General features: G+C 34.3%; 2 protein-coding genes across 2 annotated transcripts; one reads left to right on the top strand and one right to left on the bottom strand.

The window, feature by feature from the left end:
* Window positions 1-5,025: 5,025 nt before the first annotated feature.
* On the bottom strand, window positions 5,026-5,973 carry LOC102434725 (olfactory receptor 51V1-like). Its single transcript, XM_006094617.1, has one exon. The coding sequence runs from the start codon at window positions 5,971-5,973 to the stop codon at window positions 5,026-5,028; it is 948 nt and encodes a 315-aa protein (XP_006094679.1).
* Window positions 5,974-13,864: 7,891 nt separating this feature from the next.
* LOC102435035 (olfactory receptor 52A5-like) lies at window positions 13,865-14,866 on the top strand. Its single transcript, XM_006094618.1, has one exon. The coding sequence runs from the start codon at window positions 13,865-13,867 to the stop codon at window positions 14,864-14,866; it is 1,002 nt and encodes a 333-aa protein (XP_006094680.1).
* The last annotated feature ends 3,057 nt before the right edge of the window (window positions 14,867-17,923 follow it).

Here is a 17,923-nt window from a genome sequence, read left to right on the forward strand (position 1 = left end):
TGTAGACTAAACAACTTAGTCTTCATTTTTTAGTGGAACTCTGCTAATTGAAGAGTACCTACAATTATATTGGACATCTGAAATCATTTCAGTATTAGAGGAGAATAATAACAGTAAAATTTAAGTAAATGAGATGAAAAGTAAAAACTTTCTCTTTTTGTGATTTTGTTCAGGGCAATATCAGAGTAAGCACACCTTAGATTGTATGTAATATTGAGTTTTGTTACAATAGGCTTAAAGTATAATTGATTGCTTGCAATCATTTTCATGTAATTAATAAGGAAATACTAGTTTTATTTATTAGATTACATTGTAGGATTATGACTAAGGGGGAAATCTCAGAAGTCATACTGCCAATAATCAAATCTCTGCTGCACTGATTCTAAGTATAAAATCTTAGAAACATTATTCTACCTATGCGTCCATTTTTTTAAAAAAAAATGAGGAAGTATATAGTATCTGGAACATATTTAGTGTTTAATGTTAGTAATCATTTATAGATATAGTAATAAAATTTAGTTTGCACATTTGCAGCATCATGTTGGGTTCAGAATTGATTTAAATGTGATACAGTGGAAAGAAGCCTAACACATGCCAAAAATGTTAGCATTATTGTATAATAAAGTAAAAGTTGCGAAAATTGGGGCATACTACCATAATAAAAGTTACTTGAAACCAATCAGAAATACATATATATATATACATATCTATATATATATATATATATATGTGTTCTTTCTCTATATTTTAAATAATGTATGTATGTATCTATACTAATAAAAGGGTAATATGCTAATTAGACCAGGAGACCTTCCAGGAGACCTTCCAGACATCCTTCTGGACAAAGCCATGGTGGCGGAGCTGAGACAGAGGCAATCAGGGGTGATCAGGTGGCTGAGGAGGGCAGCTGGGGGCAAGCAGGCCGGGGTGGGGGCAATTGGGGGCAATTAGTCTGACAGGGGCAGGCAGTTGGTGTTGATCAGGCCAGCCGTAAGAGTAGTTAGGGGCAATCAGGCAGGCAGGCAGTGTGGTGAGTGGTTAGAAGCCAGCAGTCCAGGATTGTGAGAGGGATTAGGCCTAAACTGGCAGTTGGACATCCCTCGAAGTGTCCCAGATTGGCGAGGATGCAGGCCGGGCTGAGGGACTCTCCCTGTGCATGAATTTTGTGCACTGGACAACTAATATATATATATATATATATATATATATATATATATATAGAGAGAGAGAGAGAGAGAGAGAGAGATTTTGTCTTTTGAATACTATTGATTTTTATTTTCTTTCAGTAGAGTTCTAACATCATTATGTCATTAAACACTTCTGTTATATCATCATTATGTGATTAAACACTTCTGTTATATGGTACCAGCTAGAAGAAGGGTAGGGAGGAAGGAGGTTGGGATGTACTCCTTTGAACATGAGATGGGTAGAAGAAACACAGATGGAAAAGGAGAATAAGAAAGATATCATCTTCAAAGGTCCAAAAGATATCATCTTCAAAGGTCCAAGTTTCAGCTGCACATTCCCAGGCCCTCATTTGAAGAGTCAGGACATGAAAGGATAGAAACTCAATGGGTTACAGGGGAAAGCTAAAAGCAGAGGGAGATTAATATCCCTTCCTTTTTTTTCTGCTTAAATATCTGAGGAAAGTTTCCTTGCAAGATATTTCACACCAACTAGAGAGAGCAGCACTAGAGTAAAAATGGCCATGTGCATTGGTCAGTCAGAAAACTGGTGTCTTTGTCCTCCACCAGGCAACAAATGAATCTAGGAGTTCTTTAAAGCACTGAGGGGGACACCCAATTCATGGCTCATGTTGAGCAGTGACGTTGCCAAGGGAGTTGCTTTGGCTAGGGAAAAATGATTCCATGGTCAAGGGCCATAAACACAAATGTTAAGTCAGGGAAATAAGAGAAAATGGGTCCAGTTTCAGGACTGGAGGAGTAAAGAACATTAGGAATGGGTCACTAAGTGGATTAAAGAGAAAATAATGAGTCAACATTCAGTAGGGGGTGCAGAAAGGATAAAGTCCCAGACTCATTGAGATCAGCATCTCATCCAATTCTGTCATGCAATCTCTCAGGGACATGAGGGTTCCCCTTTAAAGCAGGTGGTAAGGAACTTGGATGAAGGTGAGAGCAAGTGAAGAGGTAGAAAAAACCCCACAACAGTCTAGCAGAGAATACCAATTTCCAAATAACAGAAAGTTGTTAAAATAAAATTGGGTTTTATTTCAGCAAAGATACTTTTAAACTCAAAAACTTTAATTGACACTTAAGTGCAAAGTTAAAAATTCAGACAACCATTGACATAGATAGGTTCCCTTGGAACAAGATAATCCTAAAAAAAAAAAAAGTTACCACATCTTTTCAAGTATAAAGTACAAAACCTATTACTTAGGATTTTGGTATATCATAATACTGGCTGAGAGAGGAATGACCTATTAAATAATTCATTTGAAACTTATATTTAGATAAATACACAATTTAAAATTTCCAACTCCCACCATGGCACACCCCCGACAGAAACAAATAGAATGATGTGGAAATATCTATAATGTAAAATAAAACAGCAATAACAGTAGTAAAAATGCTGTGAAACTAAATAGTCCCACAATTATTTTCTAGTAATTTAAAATATCTTTACCTCAATTTCCTCATCTGCACAATTAAATGATTATTGTTTACCTCACAGATTTGCTCTAAAGATTAATATCAACAATCACTATTGAGTGCTTCCATAATGACTGGCATATAAAAGGCTTCTGATAAATATAAACTAAGCATTATTTTTATGACTATTATTATTACTGCGGTAGTTGCATTATTAATAGTAAAAACATATACATTAAACATAAACTACCAATTTTGAGGAAATACATTGATAATCATGGGGTGTGTAGGCTTATGATAGCTTTGTTTAAAATTAAAACTACTAAACACTAAAGTGTTGATCAATTGATGAATAAATAAATTTGCTCTATGTGATACAAAAGAATAGGATTCAACAATAAAAATAAATTGTGGATACAGACAACAACAAAAATAAATGTCAAAAGCATTGTTGCAAGTGAAGGGCTCCAGATATAAAGTATTACATTGTTTATGATTTAATTTTTATGACCTACTCTTAAAGGCAAACTGTATGATAAAAATCAGATTATTGGTTGCCAGGCACTTGGGGTTATGAGAGAAGACTGATCCCAAAGAAGTAAAAAGGCACTTTTTGGGGTGATGAAAAGATTCTATACTTGATTGTGGTGGTGATTACATAACTATAAATATTTTCTAAGCTCATCAAACTGTGCATATATATCTAAATAGAGTGAATTAATGTTTGTAATTATACTTCAAAAATTGCCTTGAGTATATTAAGTAGGTTATGTAAATATCATATGACAATAATATTTTGAAGAAACTTACACATACTAACAGAATCCAAATGTATGTACTATATTATCATCCATGATTTAATTTGATCATTTTTATTTAGCATGTCAACATTTTATAACAATTGCATAAACATTTAATAGAGTTCATATTAAAAAGTACAGAAGAAAATAAAGTTGTCACGTGATTTGAAACTGAAATAGAAAATTTTTCCACATCCCATCACCCATCACCTCCTAAAAGTAGAACATATCATTTAGCTTCTGTACGTTTTAAACTATTGAAGCATAGTAACCTTCATCTTGTATAAAAAACTGCTGTTTGAATTCTCTGCTATTGTTAGATAGTCCCTAGTCCTGTAAACTCTGTCATTGTAAGCTCTATCACTTTAAGACAGTCTCTTATTCTAGAAAATGGTTTTGCTTTTAGTTCAAATAATAGAAAAAAATTAAACTTAACTGTCTGACCTTGCAAGGTAGCCATCCAATGTATTAGACTAATATAGACTAACACCAATAATAATTCCCATATTCTTATGCCAAGTACTAACTCATTATGTATTCAAGGTTATAACTGTCTGTAACAATAATCCACACAGAGATCTTTGTGAAACCTGCAAACAAAGAAGCTCAAAAAGTATAAATATGGGAAACTTCTTGTAGGTGGGGCTCAGAGATTTGGAAGAGACACCTCTCTCTGGGCCATGCGCAATAAATGACTCCTAATTAATTGGCTTATTAAGGCATCTTGTATCTTATTCGCTGATTTATGATACAACACTACTATCCATGCATTTAGTAGAAAATAATATCTACCACGGAATCTTGATGGAGAAATAAATTAGAAATATATTTATATTATATGGTCTTAATAATACTCTGTGCTCTTCCATTTTTTATTAATTGGGACTTGGATTTAAATGAGATATGGACTCATAATAAACATTTCAAATGGTTTCCAAATGCTAGTTGCTATTGTTGTTATTATTTACATAAATAAAACGACCACAAAAGTCTGGTTCTTTCTACTCTGGCAATTACTGGTTTTCTATATCTCCAGTTCAATTACTATTCATATGATACAAGTGAGAAAAGAATGTTTGGCTGGTGGGCAAATAGCATCAGATTAGTTTTTTGTTTGTTTGTTTCACTACTTTTTAAATCATCCAAATAGTCTAGTATCCTTATATGCTTACTCCATTACATTATCATGGGTAGCAGAGATGATGGCTAAACAATAAACAAAAATGTTACCTAGACTAGTGAAAATGGACTAAGATCATTATTGATCCCTTAGTAATTACCTGAAGGAATTTAACTTAGAAAATTCATATTTTCTATATTGGGTGAATTCAAAACCATTCTCACTCAGGTAGCCATAGTAAGATAGAAATTTTAACAGCTAATTTTTCTCATATATTAATATGTATATGTATATATTATGATTTATATAATTGATCAGAATATAACCCATGTCAATCTCACTGATTTATGATTGCTGTGGGCAAAATGAAGAGGAAATTATTTGCAACATAGCAATTGCACAAATAGAAGTCATTAAATACATTTTTAATTATGTACTTATTCTTACCCTTTTGATTTCCACTGTAGACTTTTAAAATCATGCACATTTGATCTCAGCACATTTCTTTCAAGTAAAACAGTCTCTGGACTCTCCTTCGTATTTGCTGGGTTTTGATGCTATAAATAATGGGGTTCATCAAGGGAGGGAAAAGGATATAGATGTTGCCCATGAACACATGTACCAAAGGTGAGAGGTGTTTCCCAAAGCGATGCACCATAGTCAGGCCAATGATTGGGATGTAGAAAACTGAAACAGCACAGATGTGAGATACACAGGTCTGCAAGGACTTGATTCTCTCCTCCTGTGATGCAATAGCTAGGACTGCATGCAAGATCATGACATAGGACACAAGTATAAGCACTGCATCCAACAACAAGTTGCTGATCACCAGGGCCAGACCATAGATGCTGTTGAAGCGGATGTCTGAGCAGGCCATTCTAATTAAGTCTTGGTGCAGGCAGAAAGAGTGAGAGAGAATGTGGGGATGGCAATAATTTAAGAACTTTAGGCGAATGATGACCGGAGGTATGAGTAAAGTACTTCTACATAAGATTGTGACCCCAATTTTCATGATTTTGTCATTAGTTAGGATGGAGGAGTAGCGTAGTGGGTGGCAAATGGCAATGTAGCGGTCAAAAGCCATAGCGAGGAGAACAGAGGACTCCATAAAGGACAGACCATGGATGAAATAAGACTGGGCAATGCAGGCATCCAGGTTGATCTCTTGAATGATCCCCCATAGGATTCCCAGCACTGTATACATGGTGGAGAGTCCCATGCACAGGTCAGTGAGGGCCAGCATGGCCAGGAAGTAGAACATGGGCTCATGCAGGCTCGGCTCAGTTCGGATCACATGCAGCACCAGGCTGTTTCCCAGAAAAATCATAACGTAGATGGAGGAGAAAGGGATGGAGAGCCAGAGATAGTCAACTTCCAGGCCAGGGAATCCAGTGAGGATAAATCTGGAACTATTGTAGTTTGAGATGGCGATAGCAGACATGAAGAGACAATTGGATTATTTCTAGAGATGTGGAAAATGAGATCAGCTTATGATCCCCTAATTTTGAATAACGTTTGTCTGCTTTCGAAAAGAACAGAAAACACAATGCAATTTCCTTTAGTGTTATAAACTCAGCAAAATAGAGACCTGATTCTTTGTCCTTTAGGGCAAAATCCCTCTCTCTAGACATAAATTTTTCCACTGCTAGTGACAAGCAATGCCTGAAGACTAGGGGTTTTTATGCAGAAGCAATCATCTTAATGCACATATGGGATTAGGTTTGGGGCTGGACTGCTGGGACTGTTTATTTTCAGAGGAAGATAATATATGATCACAGGTGTTTACTGCTTTCATGGCTGGTAGCATCCTCAGAAAAATGTGAAATAGGTAATTTTTCTCTTGGGTAACACAGCTCGTCCTTTACTACCCCCAAAGGGTCATAAGACCCCAAATGAAGTGGACTGGTTAAGGAACCCTAACTTTGCAGATAAAATTTAAGTAAGAGAAACTTAACAAAGTGGAATAAAAACTTTTTTGCACATTTCCCATTGCCCCTCTCTAAATGCTTTACCCTTGTACAATTGTTTTAGTTATACTTTTTCTTCTCTACATTCCATATTTTTCTTCTCTATTTTCATGCATCTCTTTATCTTATACAGAATTTTTACTTTTTCTGACCTTCACACTACTTTTACCTCATTATGTTCTATATTACATAAATGACATGCATTTTAAACTGGAAAGTATTAGGCTATTGGGTAATAGGTGGAAATGGAATGGCTAGATCATGAGGTAAATATTTATTTAACTGTTTAAAATAGTGTTAACATGCTTTCCAAAGCAATGCTCCCATTTGACACTGACCAGTAAGTAGTGAGAATTACAGTTCCTCCATCTCTCAGCCAGTACTTGGTATGGTCAGATTTCTTATGCTTATTTTATTTTGCTTTGCTATATTGATAGGCATGTAGTGATATGTCATTGTTTTAAATTTGTATTTCCCTTATGACAAATACTTTTTTTTGCATTTTTTCATGTGCTTATTTGTCATATATACATCTTCTTGGTGAAGTTCCTGCTTGAATAATTTTCCCTTTAGTGATGAGGTTGTTTTTTGCTTATTGAGGTTGGAGGGTTTTTTAGATATTTTAATTATAAAACCCTTAGCAGATATATGATTTGCAAATTGTTACTTCTTTTTCTTAACTGTGATGTATTATAAAACTGTACACATAAAACCTATATAATTTTATTAACCAATGTCACCCTAATAAATTCAATAAAATTTAAAAAAATAAAGAATATGATGATATCAGAAAGACTCACATTGAGTAAAAGAGGATTTTAGTATTGATTTCCCTTATTAGAAAGAAGTATGTAGTTGAGGACTCTAGAGCGAAGGTAAGTAACCTTATACGCCTGGGGCATATAAAAAGATAAAATTACAGAGCTTATAAAAAGAAAAGAAAAAATCTTGAGAATACATTAAACATTATACATTCACCTGTATAAAAAAACAGGTGAATAAATGGCTCTAAAACTCAAGGTGGAAAAGTGAAAATTAAGAACAGGTTATAAAAGATGAGATTTTAATTCAGTTTTAATTTTTAGGGTAAAGTGCTATTACTAATAACTTACAATTAGAATGGTCATGTGATCAGAATCAAACATAGATGTTAAGAACATTAGCCCTCCTTCTCAGGAGATGAGAATAAGAGAAAACATAAATTCTATGAGAAATATGTATATGTTTTTTCAATAATTGTATATAGTTTCTGAATTTTTGTAATAATGGAATAAAATTGAGTTTTATGTTATTAGAGGTCTTCTAAAGTATTCACTATAGAAAAAATACAAAGTCAGAGGCTAGCAAGGGAAAAAACTAAAAGGTAAGAACTGATGGGATAACAGAGGATTTTAAATCCTACATACGTATTAGCTGTCATTTCTTATGTTCCTCATGTCATAACATTTTCATAGATGACACATTACAAATTTTAATAAGTTTTACAACTTTAAATATTGTTGTTTTTATAGTGAGAGGAATATTGTAACACATTTTAAGTCATTTGACCAATGTCACACAATTGGAGGAGGAGCCTGGACATGAATCACAGTTTGATAAGAAAAAAACAAAACAAAACACACCAATTTTTTTCCTTCATATTTCTTTCAGAAATACATTATTTTCCCCCAAGAGGAATCTGAGTCTCAGAATTCTGTCTTTTCACTCATTATTTTATTCTAAGACTATCTCCAACTCTAGGTTTTTACTACACACAGAATTTAAAGCCAAGTCTAGGTTTTACATTTGTTCTCAGTTTATTTTAGTAATTATGGGAATTTTTTTTTTAAAAAATCAATAACCAAGGTATTTGCAATTTACATAAATTTAAAAAAATCTAGAACATGATCTCTTCAGATATCCTTCCCTTCAGCAATGAAGGTAAAGACCCTTGCCTATAGACTTCTATCACAATCTCTGAATGCAGAGTTTTTGTTCAGGTTCTCTGTGTGCAAAGCATCCATTATCAGTTCCCAGTGTTATAGAAAGTTAGGGCAGTCTAGGAGTTTCAAAATAAAAAACAAACCTAAATACTACCGCTTTATAGATAAAGAAAACAAGGCCCAAGGAAGGCATGGGTAATGATTAGTACATTTATCAAGGATTTTAATAGAAATGGATCTGGCCTGGCCAGCATGGCTCAGTGGTTGAGCCTCAACCTATGAACCAGGAGGTCATGGTTAGATTCCTAGTCAGGGTACATGCCCAGGTTGCGGGGTTGATCCCCAGGGTGGGGCATGGACGATGCAGCCGATCAATGATTATCTTTCATCATTGATGTTTCTATCTCTTTCTCTCTCTCCCTTCCTCTCTGAAATCAATCAAAAAATATATTTTTTAAAAAGGCATGGATCTGAATGCACAGACTGGATCACTGTCCCCTGCCAAACAAGAAGCCAAAAATATGTTACAAGTTACTTACTAGTACATGGCTTACCTGTGTGTCAGGACTATTTCTAAAGAGAAAAAATTGTAATAGCTGCAGAGTTATCAATTCACAGTTGAATTGATTATGTAGTATTATTGATAGTAATAATGATAATACACTTATGGGAAAATTTTCATTCCATCAGAAACTAGAAAGTACCCTCTTCAGATCAACAACTCTTTTCCTATGTAAAAGAGTAAAGGCTATGTTAACTACTCTTTGATGCTTCAGAATACTAGTAATTTTAAATACACATGTTGGGAAAAGTACAGGGATTATGAATCAGTATAATTCCATTTTGTATAAAATGATACATTTTTTAATAACCACAATAAAGATGTGCTTATGACTCAGCTCATATGAAAGACAGAATAGTAGATCCCAGATATTGGGAGTTGCTAGCACCCATTGGTCAAAACTGGCAACCACCAGAGGAAATCTCTAGACATAAGAGATAGATATTTGTGAAAAAGTCCATCAGGCCCAGATCTGTATCTCAAGAGCATTTATGTAGATAAGCTCTGTTGGAAAGAACAGTTCTTTTCTACCATCTCACTTTTACTTTCATGAAATTAAATTATGAGTCCCTGTGTGTACTAGAAATGGTAATTCTCAGTATTGATACATTTGATTTTATTAGTCATTCAAATCCAGAATAAATATTCTATAGATCGTGATGGCATTCCTTGACCTCTCTTTTATTAACTGAAATGTTAAGGGCTGTCTAAGACTGAACTGGGGCTTACTTTCCTAAAACTTTATGGGAAGAATTGAGTCACTGAAATTCAGGAGGGGGAAACTCAGAGGCCTTGCAATGCTTCTTGCGTATGCCTTTTTCATACAGAACACTAATTTATATATATAAATGCCTAAGCAACCAGCCTACAGCTCAACCGTTCAACTTGTAGCTATGATGTGCACTGACCACCAGGGGGCAGACACTCAATGCACAGGCTAGGAAGCATGGAATAGACTGATGAATCTCAGAGGGACAGGGAGGGTGGAAAGAGATTAACCAAAGATCTTATTTGCATACTAGAGGCCTGGTGCATGGATTCCCTTGGCCTGGTCTGCAGGGATTGGGCCAAAACTGGCTCTCCGACATCCCCCAAGTGGTCCCAGATTATGAAAGGGCACAGGCCAGGCTGAGGGACCTCACCAGTGCATGAATATGTGCACCGGGCCTCTAGTGATTTACATAAAGAGGTAATTGGATAAATGTTGTGGCCTTTAGAGAAGAGATTTTGTCACATCCATTTCTCAGGAGAATTGCATCACAACCCTTGTCAAGTGTTGATATTATTTTTGTTCTGTATTTGCCTCTGGGAATGGATTTTTTTTTATCTGCATAGAATGCTATACAATTATGAGCAGATGCATGTGCAAAAGGTCAGAGAATTAAGTTTGTGAGCATGTATTCTCTCAGGTGCCTAAAAGATCTGGAGAGAAATGTGTAGAGAGGATCAAAAAAGAGTGTAGGAAATTGAAATTATAATTGTATAAAAGGGGTTAGCTCTGAGTAAGTGTCAGACCTGCATAGACATTCTGAAAAAGAGGTAAATATTTCATTTAAGATCTGAGCTAGGATATGAAGGGTGTTAAAAATAGTGCCAATTTTCTCTTGGTCTAGTGGGTATTTCTTCTTTCTTTTCTTCTCTCAGCAAAAGTAAAATTCTTCATATCTGCAACTAAAGCATGTATGTATCCTTCCTCAGGTCAACATAGGAAAGTAAAGCTCTAATAAAACAAATGATGCTTATAATTCAAGGTAAGCATTTTACTATTTTTCTATATTAATTCTCCATTTTTTCTAATCCTTGCCCTTCATTTACCCCTGCAGATGTACACCTGGAAAACAACAGGGCAAATGGATTTGCATCTGCATTAAATTTTGAACATTTGGGCATATTTTGAACACTTAATTAATTCAGATAAAATTAAACTCTGATTCACTAGTTTTAAGTGGGAATTATTCATTAAACAGTACATTTTCTTTATTGAAGATACAAAGGGAGAATAAGGACTTCTACATAAGGAAATCAAAAGTTTTCATAGAGGAGGTGATGCTTGAGCGAAGAGTTGAATAATAAACTGCTATTTGTTAGATGGTAAAGTTATGAAGACACAAGAAAATCTAAAAGAAACAGGCTATGTAATACCTTAATCAATAAAGAAAAAAATATATTAAAAAATAAGAGAAACAGGCTAAAAGCATAGGAAAGTATAGGATACATGTTTTAGCATTTTAGATACTTTTATAGAATTCCAAAATGCATCTGCTAATGACTAGTAAAAAGTTTGCAAGGAAGGATGGAGTGAATGACAATAATAATACTAATAGCATACATTTATATGGTGCTTCCCATAAGTCAAACATTCTCATAAGCATAGTGTTTTCAAATAATGCTTTAAGTAATTTTCTTATTATTAATATGAGGAAGGATGACTATTATCTCTATTGATTAGTTGAGACAAATGAAGCCCCGGGAAACTGTTGGTGACTTGACAGACTACACAGAGCTAGTAAGTGCTGAAGCTTAGACCGAATGTCCAGAATTCATGGTCTTAACCACTTTACTATGCTTTCCACATGGACAGTTGCTTTTTATGTAACCTTCCTGCTGAAAGCATAAAATACCACAGCTACATTAATTTTTATATTTCGTTAAAAATAAAACTTTGGATTGCATAGCAAAGCATGAATTAGGAGATAGAAAGACCAAAGAGAAAACAAGGAGGATAAAATTCCAGCAATTACAGATGATCCAAAGAGATGTAAGAGTAATCATGGAGTTAAGAGAAGAGAATGGAGAGGTTTCCGAAGCTAAATCTACATGAATTAGCCACTGCATGAGTGAAAAAGTTTAAAGGAATGGGAAACATTCCATTTTTTAATGGAAATTTGGTATTTTGCATCCATTTACAAAAATAGAAATAAAAGTTTTCTCTACAGAAGTCCTGAGCCCACTGATAAACATGGGATGTGTTGTTGTTGGCAATGTGGAATTGAGAAAGACTAATGAATTTTTAATACTTTCTCCTGAAATGCACACCTTTCCAAATTGAGATCACCCACCATACATAATCAAACCTAGAATTGAGCCTTGGAAATCATAATTGTGTCTAAAACATTGCTATTTCTGTACCCCTGTTATAAAATACATTATGCATTTTCTTTTACTTCTACCTCTTTTGATTTTGAAAATTTAGATGAAATTATGAAACCAGTAATCTGATTAATGAAACTAAATTTTCCCCATTACCAAGAGGAAAGAAGATTATGAAAGACTTTGTTGGATGGGACAAAACCACATATTCTGAAGTGGAAAAAGATACTACAAAGAACTGAATGGTATGGGAATAATGTTCTATATTAGACTATAATAAAAGGAAATTGCAAGCAAATGTATAAATTGGAACATAAACTAACACTTTCATAACAGAATGAATGGACTGGAAGAACGGGAACCTGAGGTAAGTAACACTTCAAAAAAGGATTGTGTAGGAAAAGGTAGTTGAAGGAGGCATAAAACAGGAAAGGGATGCATGAAGGATGTGTAAAATCACCACACTTTTTTTTTAAAGGATAATTCCAAATAATTTTAATTTACTGCATTACTTTAACACATTTACATATAACCTTGTTCAGAAACACCTTATTTTTTTCTAATTTTTCCAAAGTTAGGTTAGACTTAGGGACATTTTACCCCATCCTATTGAAGCAATTAATAATTAGACTCCATGAAATGTATAAAAACTGTTTTTTTTTATTTTTTAGGAAAAATTATAACATGAATTAAATCCCCTGAGTAAATACATTTACCTATTCAGTATTGTAGTGTATTTGAAATATGTTTACTCCCTGCATTGATAATTCATGAGGCATTTTACTAAATTAACTGAGTAAGATCAGTTTTGTTCTGTATACATTTTCAAATACTAGTAAATACATTATTTATTGATCACATTTTAATAATAAAATTTTTTTCCTATAGAAATAAACTACATAGCAACTTTTACTTTTTTGATATTGTTTTATCAAGTAATATTTTTCCATATCAAAATTTGTGGTTTTAAATTTTAATCAAGATTTTTTATTTATATATACTTTTTTTCTACCCCTAAAATATCAAATTGTAACCAAGTTTCTGGAGAATAAATTCCCTAGCACCTACCTCCAGGATGAAGGTAGGGTCCAAATACAGTGTCACACCACTTTTATGTGCTTGATAAGCATATTTTTAACACGACACATAGAATATGGTATTGCCCAGATCATTGTCTTTTTGACATTAAGGACCCTACCCTTATTGGCCCCATGCTTGCTATAGTACTTGAAATAGTGAGTATTCCTTTAATTTTTTTGTCTGATCTCTTGACAAATTGCTTATTGGGTAAGGATGTAGGAAAAATATTTGGTAACATCAGTATATTACCATAAGTATCTATATTTATTAATAAAGAACACCAAACCAATATTCAATGAAATAGGTTTTAACTGACATTACACAAACATATGCCCTTATATTACTAGAATGTGTTTTCTTTCAATAGTGAGAGTGTTTGTGCCTGTTACTGTCTAAGTGTATGAGAGAGAGCGAGAGAAAGAGAGAGAAATGCAGACAGCACAAAGGGAAAAAGACAGGTAAAAAGTGAAGGCGGAGAAAAAATACAGCAGCGGTTGAAATCTGATAAAAATTACCCAGGAAGCCTATATCTGCATTCTTGGACACACTTAATTGCCCCATCAAAGTGAGTATATCTCACAAAATGCCATTAGAATCACATTATTATATAATCAGATTATTATTATACAAACCTAGGTAAGAACAGAAAACAGAAGAGAGATAACCCACACTGCCACCTTGAATCAGAAGCTCTAAAGCAGAGAGTTCATCATGTTCAAGCTCAATGGCACAGTCTTCATGCCCTCGGTGCTAACACTGGTGGGGATCCCTGGTCTGGAGTCTGTTCAGGCCTGGATTGGCATCCCTTTCGGTGCCATGTACATCGTTGCTCTGTTTGGGAATTCTCTGATCCTGGTCATCATCAAATCTGAGCGCAGCCTCCACGAGCCCATGTATCTCTTCCTGGCAATGCTTGGAGCCACAGACATTGCTCTCAGTACCTGCATCCTGCCAAAAACGCTAGGAATATTCTGGTTTCATCTGCCCAAGATACACTTTGATGCCTGTCTCTTGCAAATGTGGCTTATTCACACCTTCCAGGCCATTGAATCAGGTATTCTGCTGGCCATGGCCCTGGACCGCTATGTGGCAATCTGTGATCCCCTGAGACATGCAGCCATTTTTACCCACCAACTTCTCACTCAGATTGGGGTTGGGGTGACCCTCAGAGGAGCCCTTCTTGTGACTCCTAGTATCATCCTCATCAAATGCCGGTTGAAGTATTACTGGACCACTGTGGTCTCCCATTCATACTGTGAGCACATGGCCATCGTGAAATTGGCAGCAGAAGATACTAGAATCAACAAGATCTGTGGTCTGTTTGTGGCTTTCAGTGTACTTGGCTTTGATATAATCTTCATCACACTATCTTACATTCGAATATTTGTAACTGTCTTCAGTCTGCCTCAGAAGGAAGCCAGGCTGAAAGCCTTTAACACCTGCATTGCCCACATTTGTGTCTTCCTTGAGTTTTATCTCCTGGCTTTCTTCTCCTTCTTTACACACAGGTTTGGCTTCCACATTCCACCTTACATTCATATTCTTTTGTCCAACCTTTACCTGCTTGTTCCAACTTTGCTCAATCCCATTGTGTATGGTGTGAAGACCAAACAGATTCGAGACCGGGTGTCCCACATTTTTCATTCTAAACATGCCTCTGGATTTCTTATTAATCTTTTATCAAATAACAAAATTTTACATGAGAAACATTAGTTTTTGGTGAGATTCTGTGTTTTAGAAAGTTCATTGTATGCTAAAATATCAAGTTCTAGGTTTGTATTAGAGATAGTAAAGCTATGATTACTTAAATAATTTCTTTTGTTATAAATTCAGAATTATTTGGAACATATATTTAGCTGATAAGTGACAAAAGAATAAATTATGAATACTTGTTTGTAGTTAATTCAACGTTTAGTAAAGTACAGTCTGTAAAAGCACAACTAAATATTATTATTTTAGCCTCCATTTAAAAATGTCAAGTGATATTGCTACCACTACATAGGAAATAGTATAAAGTGTTAGAATGTGGTGTACATGAAATAAAATTACTAGTATATGTATAATTGTTTATGATCATACTCATTATAATCTTTATCATTAAGGCTCTAAAATCTTTAATTTGTGATAATCAATTATACAAGTACATTATGTGGATTTACAATTTATCCATTGAAATGTATTTATAATTACTTGTTTTCCACAAAATATTTGCATAGCATATTAAAAAGACATATGTTTTATTATCATATAATTGAAGTACAAATTTGGCTTTGAATTTAAGACAAAGGATGAAGTAGGTATGAAATGATAAGTTTTAACATTTTTTTGTGCTAAGATACCATATATAAGAAAATTTTTTTTCAATAAAAGCAAGTTCTACCCATCTGGCATGACTCAGTGTTAGAGCCTCGACCTATGAACCAGGAGGTTATGGTTCTGTTCCCAGCATCCTCTCCTTCATTCTATATGTTGTTTTCTGGTTTGTGTATGTTCTATTCCACCTGCCCAGGTTGCGAGCTCAATCCCCAGTCTCTCTCATCATTGAGTTTCAATCTCTCTTTCCCTCTCAATTTTTATTGACTTTAATCAATAAAAATATATAAAAAATAAAAGCTAGTTCTATAACTACAGTTTATGCAGAAAGAGTTGTTTAGTTATGGGAGAACATATATATTTTACTTATATTCATTGTTTTGTTGTTATTTTTGTGTTTCCTTGGAAGTTATATCTAAAATAATATTCACACATACTAGATGTATATATTAGAAATGGGCAATAAAGTTTATTAGACTTTTACATTAAATAAGTATTGTTGTAAATGTGTTTATGGATTTAAGAAAAAATGATTCTTCTCAAAAACTTAAATATATATGGAAGACAGTATGGAGTTTCCTCAAAAAACTAAAAATGGAACTCCCATTTGACCCTGTGATCCCACTTCTAGGAATATATCCCAAGAAACCAGAAACACCAATCAGAAAGGATATGTGCACCCGTATGTTCATAGCAGCACAATTCACCATAGCTAAGATCTGGAAACAGCCTAAGTGCCCATCAGTAGATGAATGGATTAGAAAACTGTGGTACATCTACACGATGGAATACTATGCTGCTGTAAAAAAGAAGGAACTCTTACCATTTGCAACGGCATGGATGGAACTAGAGAGCATTATGCTAAGTGAAATAAGCCAGTCAATGAAGGAAAAATACCACATGATCTCACTCATTCATGGATAATAAAGACCATTATAAACTTTTGAACAATAATAGATACAGAGGCAGAGCTGCCTCAAACTGATTGTCAAACTACAGCAGGAAGGCCAGGGAGGGTTGGGGAGCAGGAGGGAGGGGGGTAAGAGATCAACCGAAGGACTTGTATGCATGCATATAAGCATAACCAATGGACATAAGACACTGGGGGGTAGGGGGGCCAGGGGATTGTCAAGGGCAGGGAAGAAAAAAAAGGACACATATGTAATACCCTTTGTAATACTTTAAGCAATAAAAAAATAAATAAATACAAAAAGGAAAAAAAACACACAAAAAAAACTTAAATATAAAGTTTAAGTATAATACAGGTGCAGGCTCATACAGACAATTATACAAGGAGGTTAGTGACTTTGACCTAATATACAGTGAACCTATAGCAAACGATAGCACTTGAGATATTTGCATCCTTTCCTTCATTCTATATGCTGTTTTCTGGTTTGTATATGTTTGCATCACATTCGTTATATAAGTTTGACATGTTGCCATTTTGTGTAGTTGATTAAACATACTGCCAGAGGGTGTAAGGGCAAAAAGTAGCAGTTTCCTCATATGAATGTGTTCAGGTTTTGTAATAGATTTTTCATGTGGAGCCATGGTCATCTGTCCTACACAATGTTGTGTGAGGTTTTCACCATTAACACCACACTCACCATCCTTTAATTCCAAATGTGACCAATGATCTCCATAATGACAAAGGCCAGATTATTTTTACTGGACAACTTTGTTATATACCTAATTGTAATTTTGTTCTTGATGCTCTCTTCTCATTTTGGTCTTAAGACCTTACTCACTTCTGAAAGTGTTTCTATTTTTATTTTTTTCTCACTCTTATTTTAATGTTTATTTAGTAGAAATTACTTACTATTCTTCACATGGTAAAAATCATCATTATTCTTGAAGACTAAGCTCAGACTTTTCTTGGCATCTCTTCTAGAATGCTTTAACAGGTTTCCTCGTGGGTTCAGTTCTTTATACAGCTTCCAATCTATATAATATTAAAATGTAGCTTTAGAATTGGGGATTTGTGATGTATATTTAGTGATTTAATATTTTATTACCAGTCTCTTGTAACATTTTGCCGAGTGTATGATAATAAAAATGCTCTATGACTTGAACATTTTTGTTTTTACTGGTCTCAGTAAAAATGTGTTGTATTCTATGAGGTAATGAATTTATTTTGAAAGGTGATTGAAATGAGGAAATACATGCAAAAATACCCTGACCTTGTGGAAACAAATAACATAGGACTTCCTAATATAAACATTGAATTGGCAGCTATAAAAAGAAATTTAGAAAAAGGACCTTGTCTAAATCATCTTAATATCACCTGTATCTAGTATAATGCTGATGGTGGTATATACAGACTAAAATTTTGTCCAATAAATACAATAATAAAAATCCATTAATTAATTTAGTTTTATTCTCATATCAGCCCTATAAAGCATTTAAGTCATATTAGAGTTGAACCTGAAAACTGAGATTAATCAGATGCCTGTTCCT

Source organism: Myotis lucifugus, unplaced genomic scaffold (genome assembly GCF_000147115.1).
Source record: "Myotis lucifugus unplaced genomic scaffold, Myoluc2.0 scaffold_138, whole genome shotgun sequence".
NCBI lineage: Eukaryota > Metazoa > Chordata > Mammalia > Chiroptera > Vespertilionidae > Myotis > Myotis lucifugus.

What these genes read in the sequence shown, in the direction of transcription:
- LOC102435035 (XM_006094618.1), top strand. Translation starts at nt 13,865, where the DNA reads ATGTTCAAGCTCAATGGCACAGTCTTCATGCCCTCGGTGCTAACACTG.
- LOC102434725 (XM_006094617.1), bottom strand. Translation starts at nt 5,973, where the DNA reads ATGTCTGCTATCGCCATCTCAAACTACAATAGTTCCAGATTTATCCTC.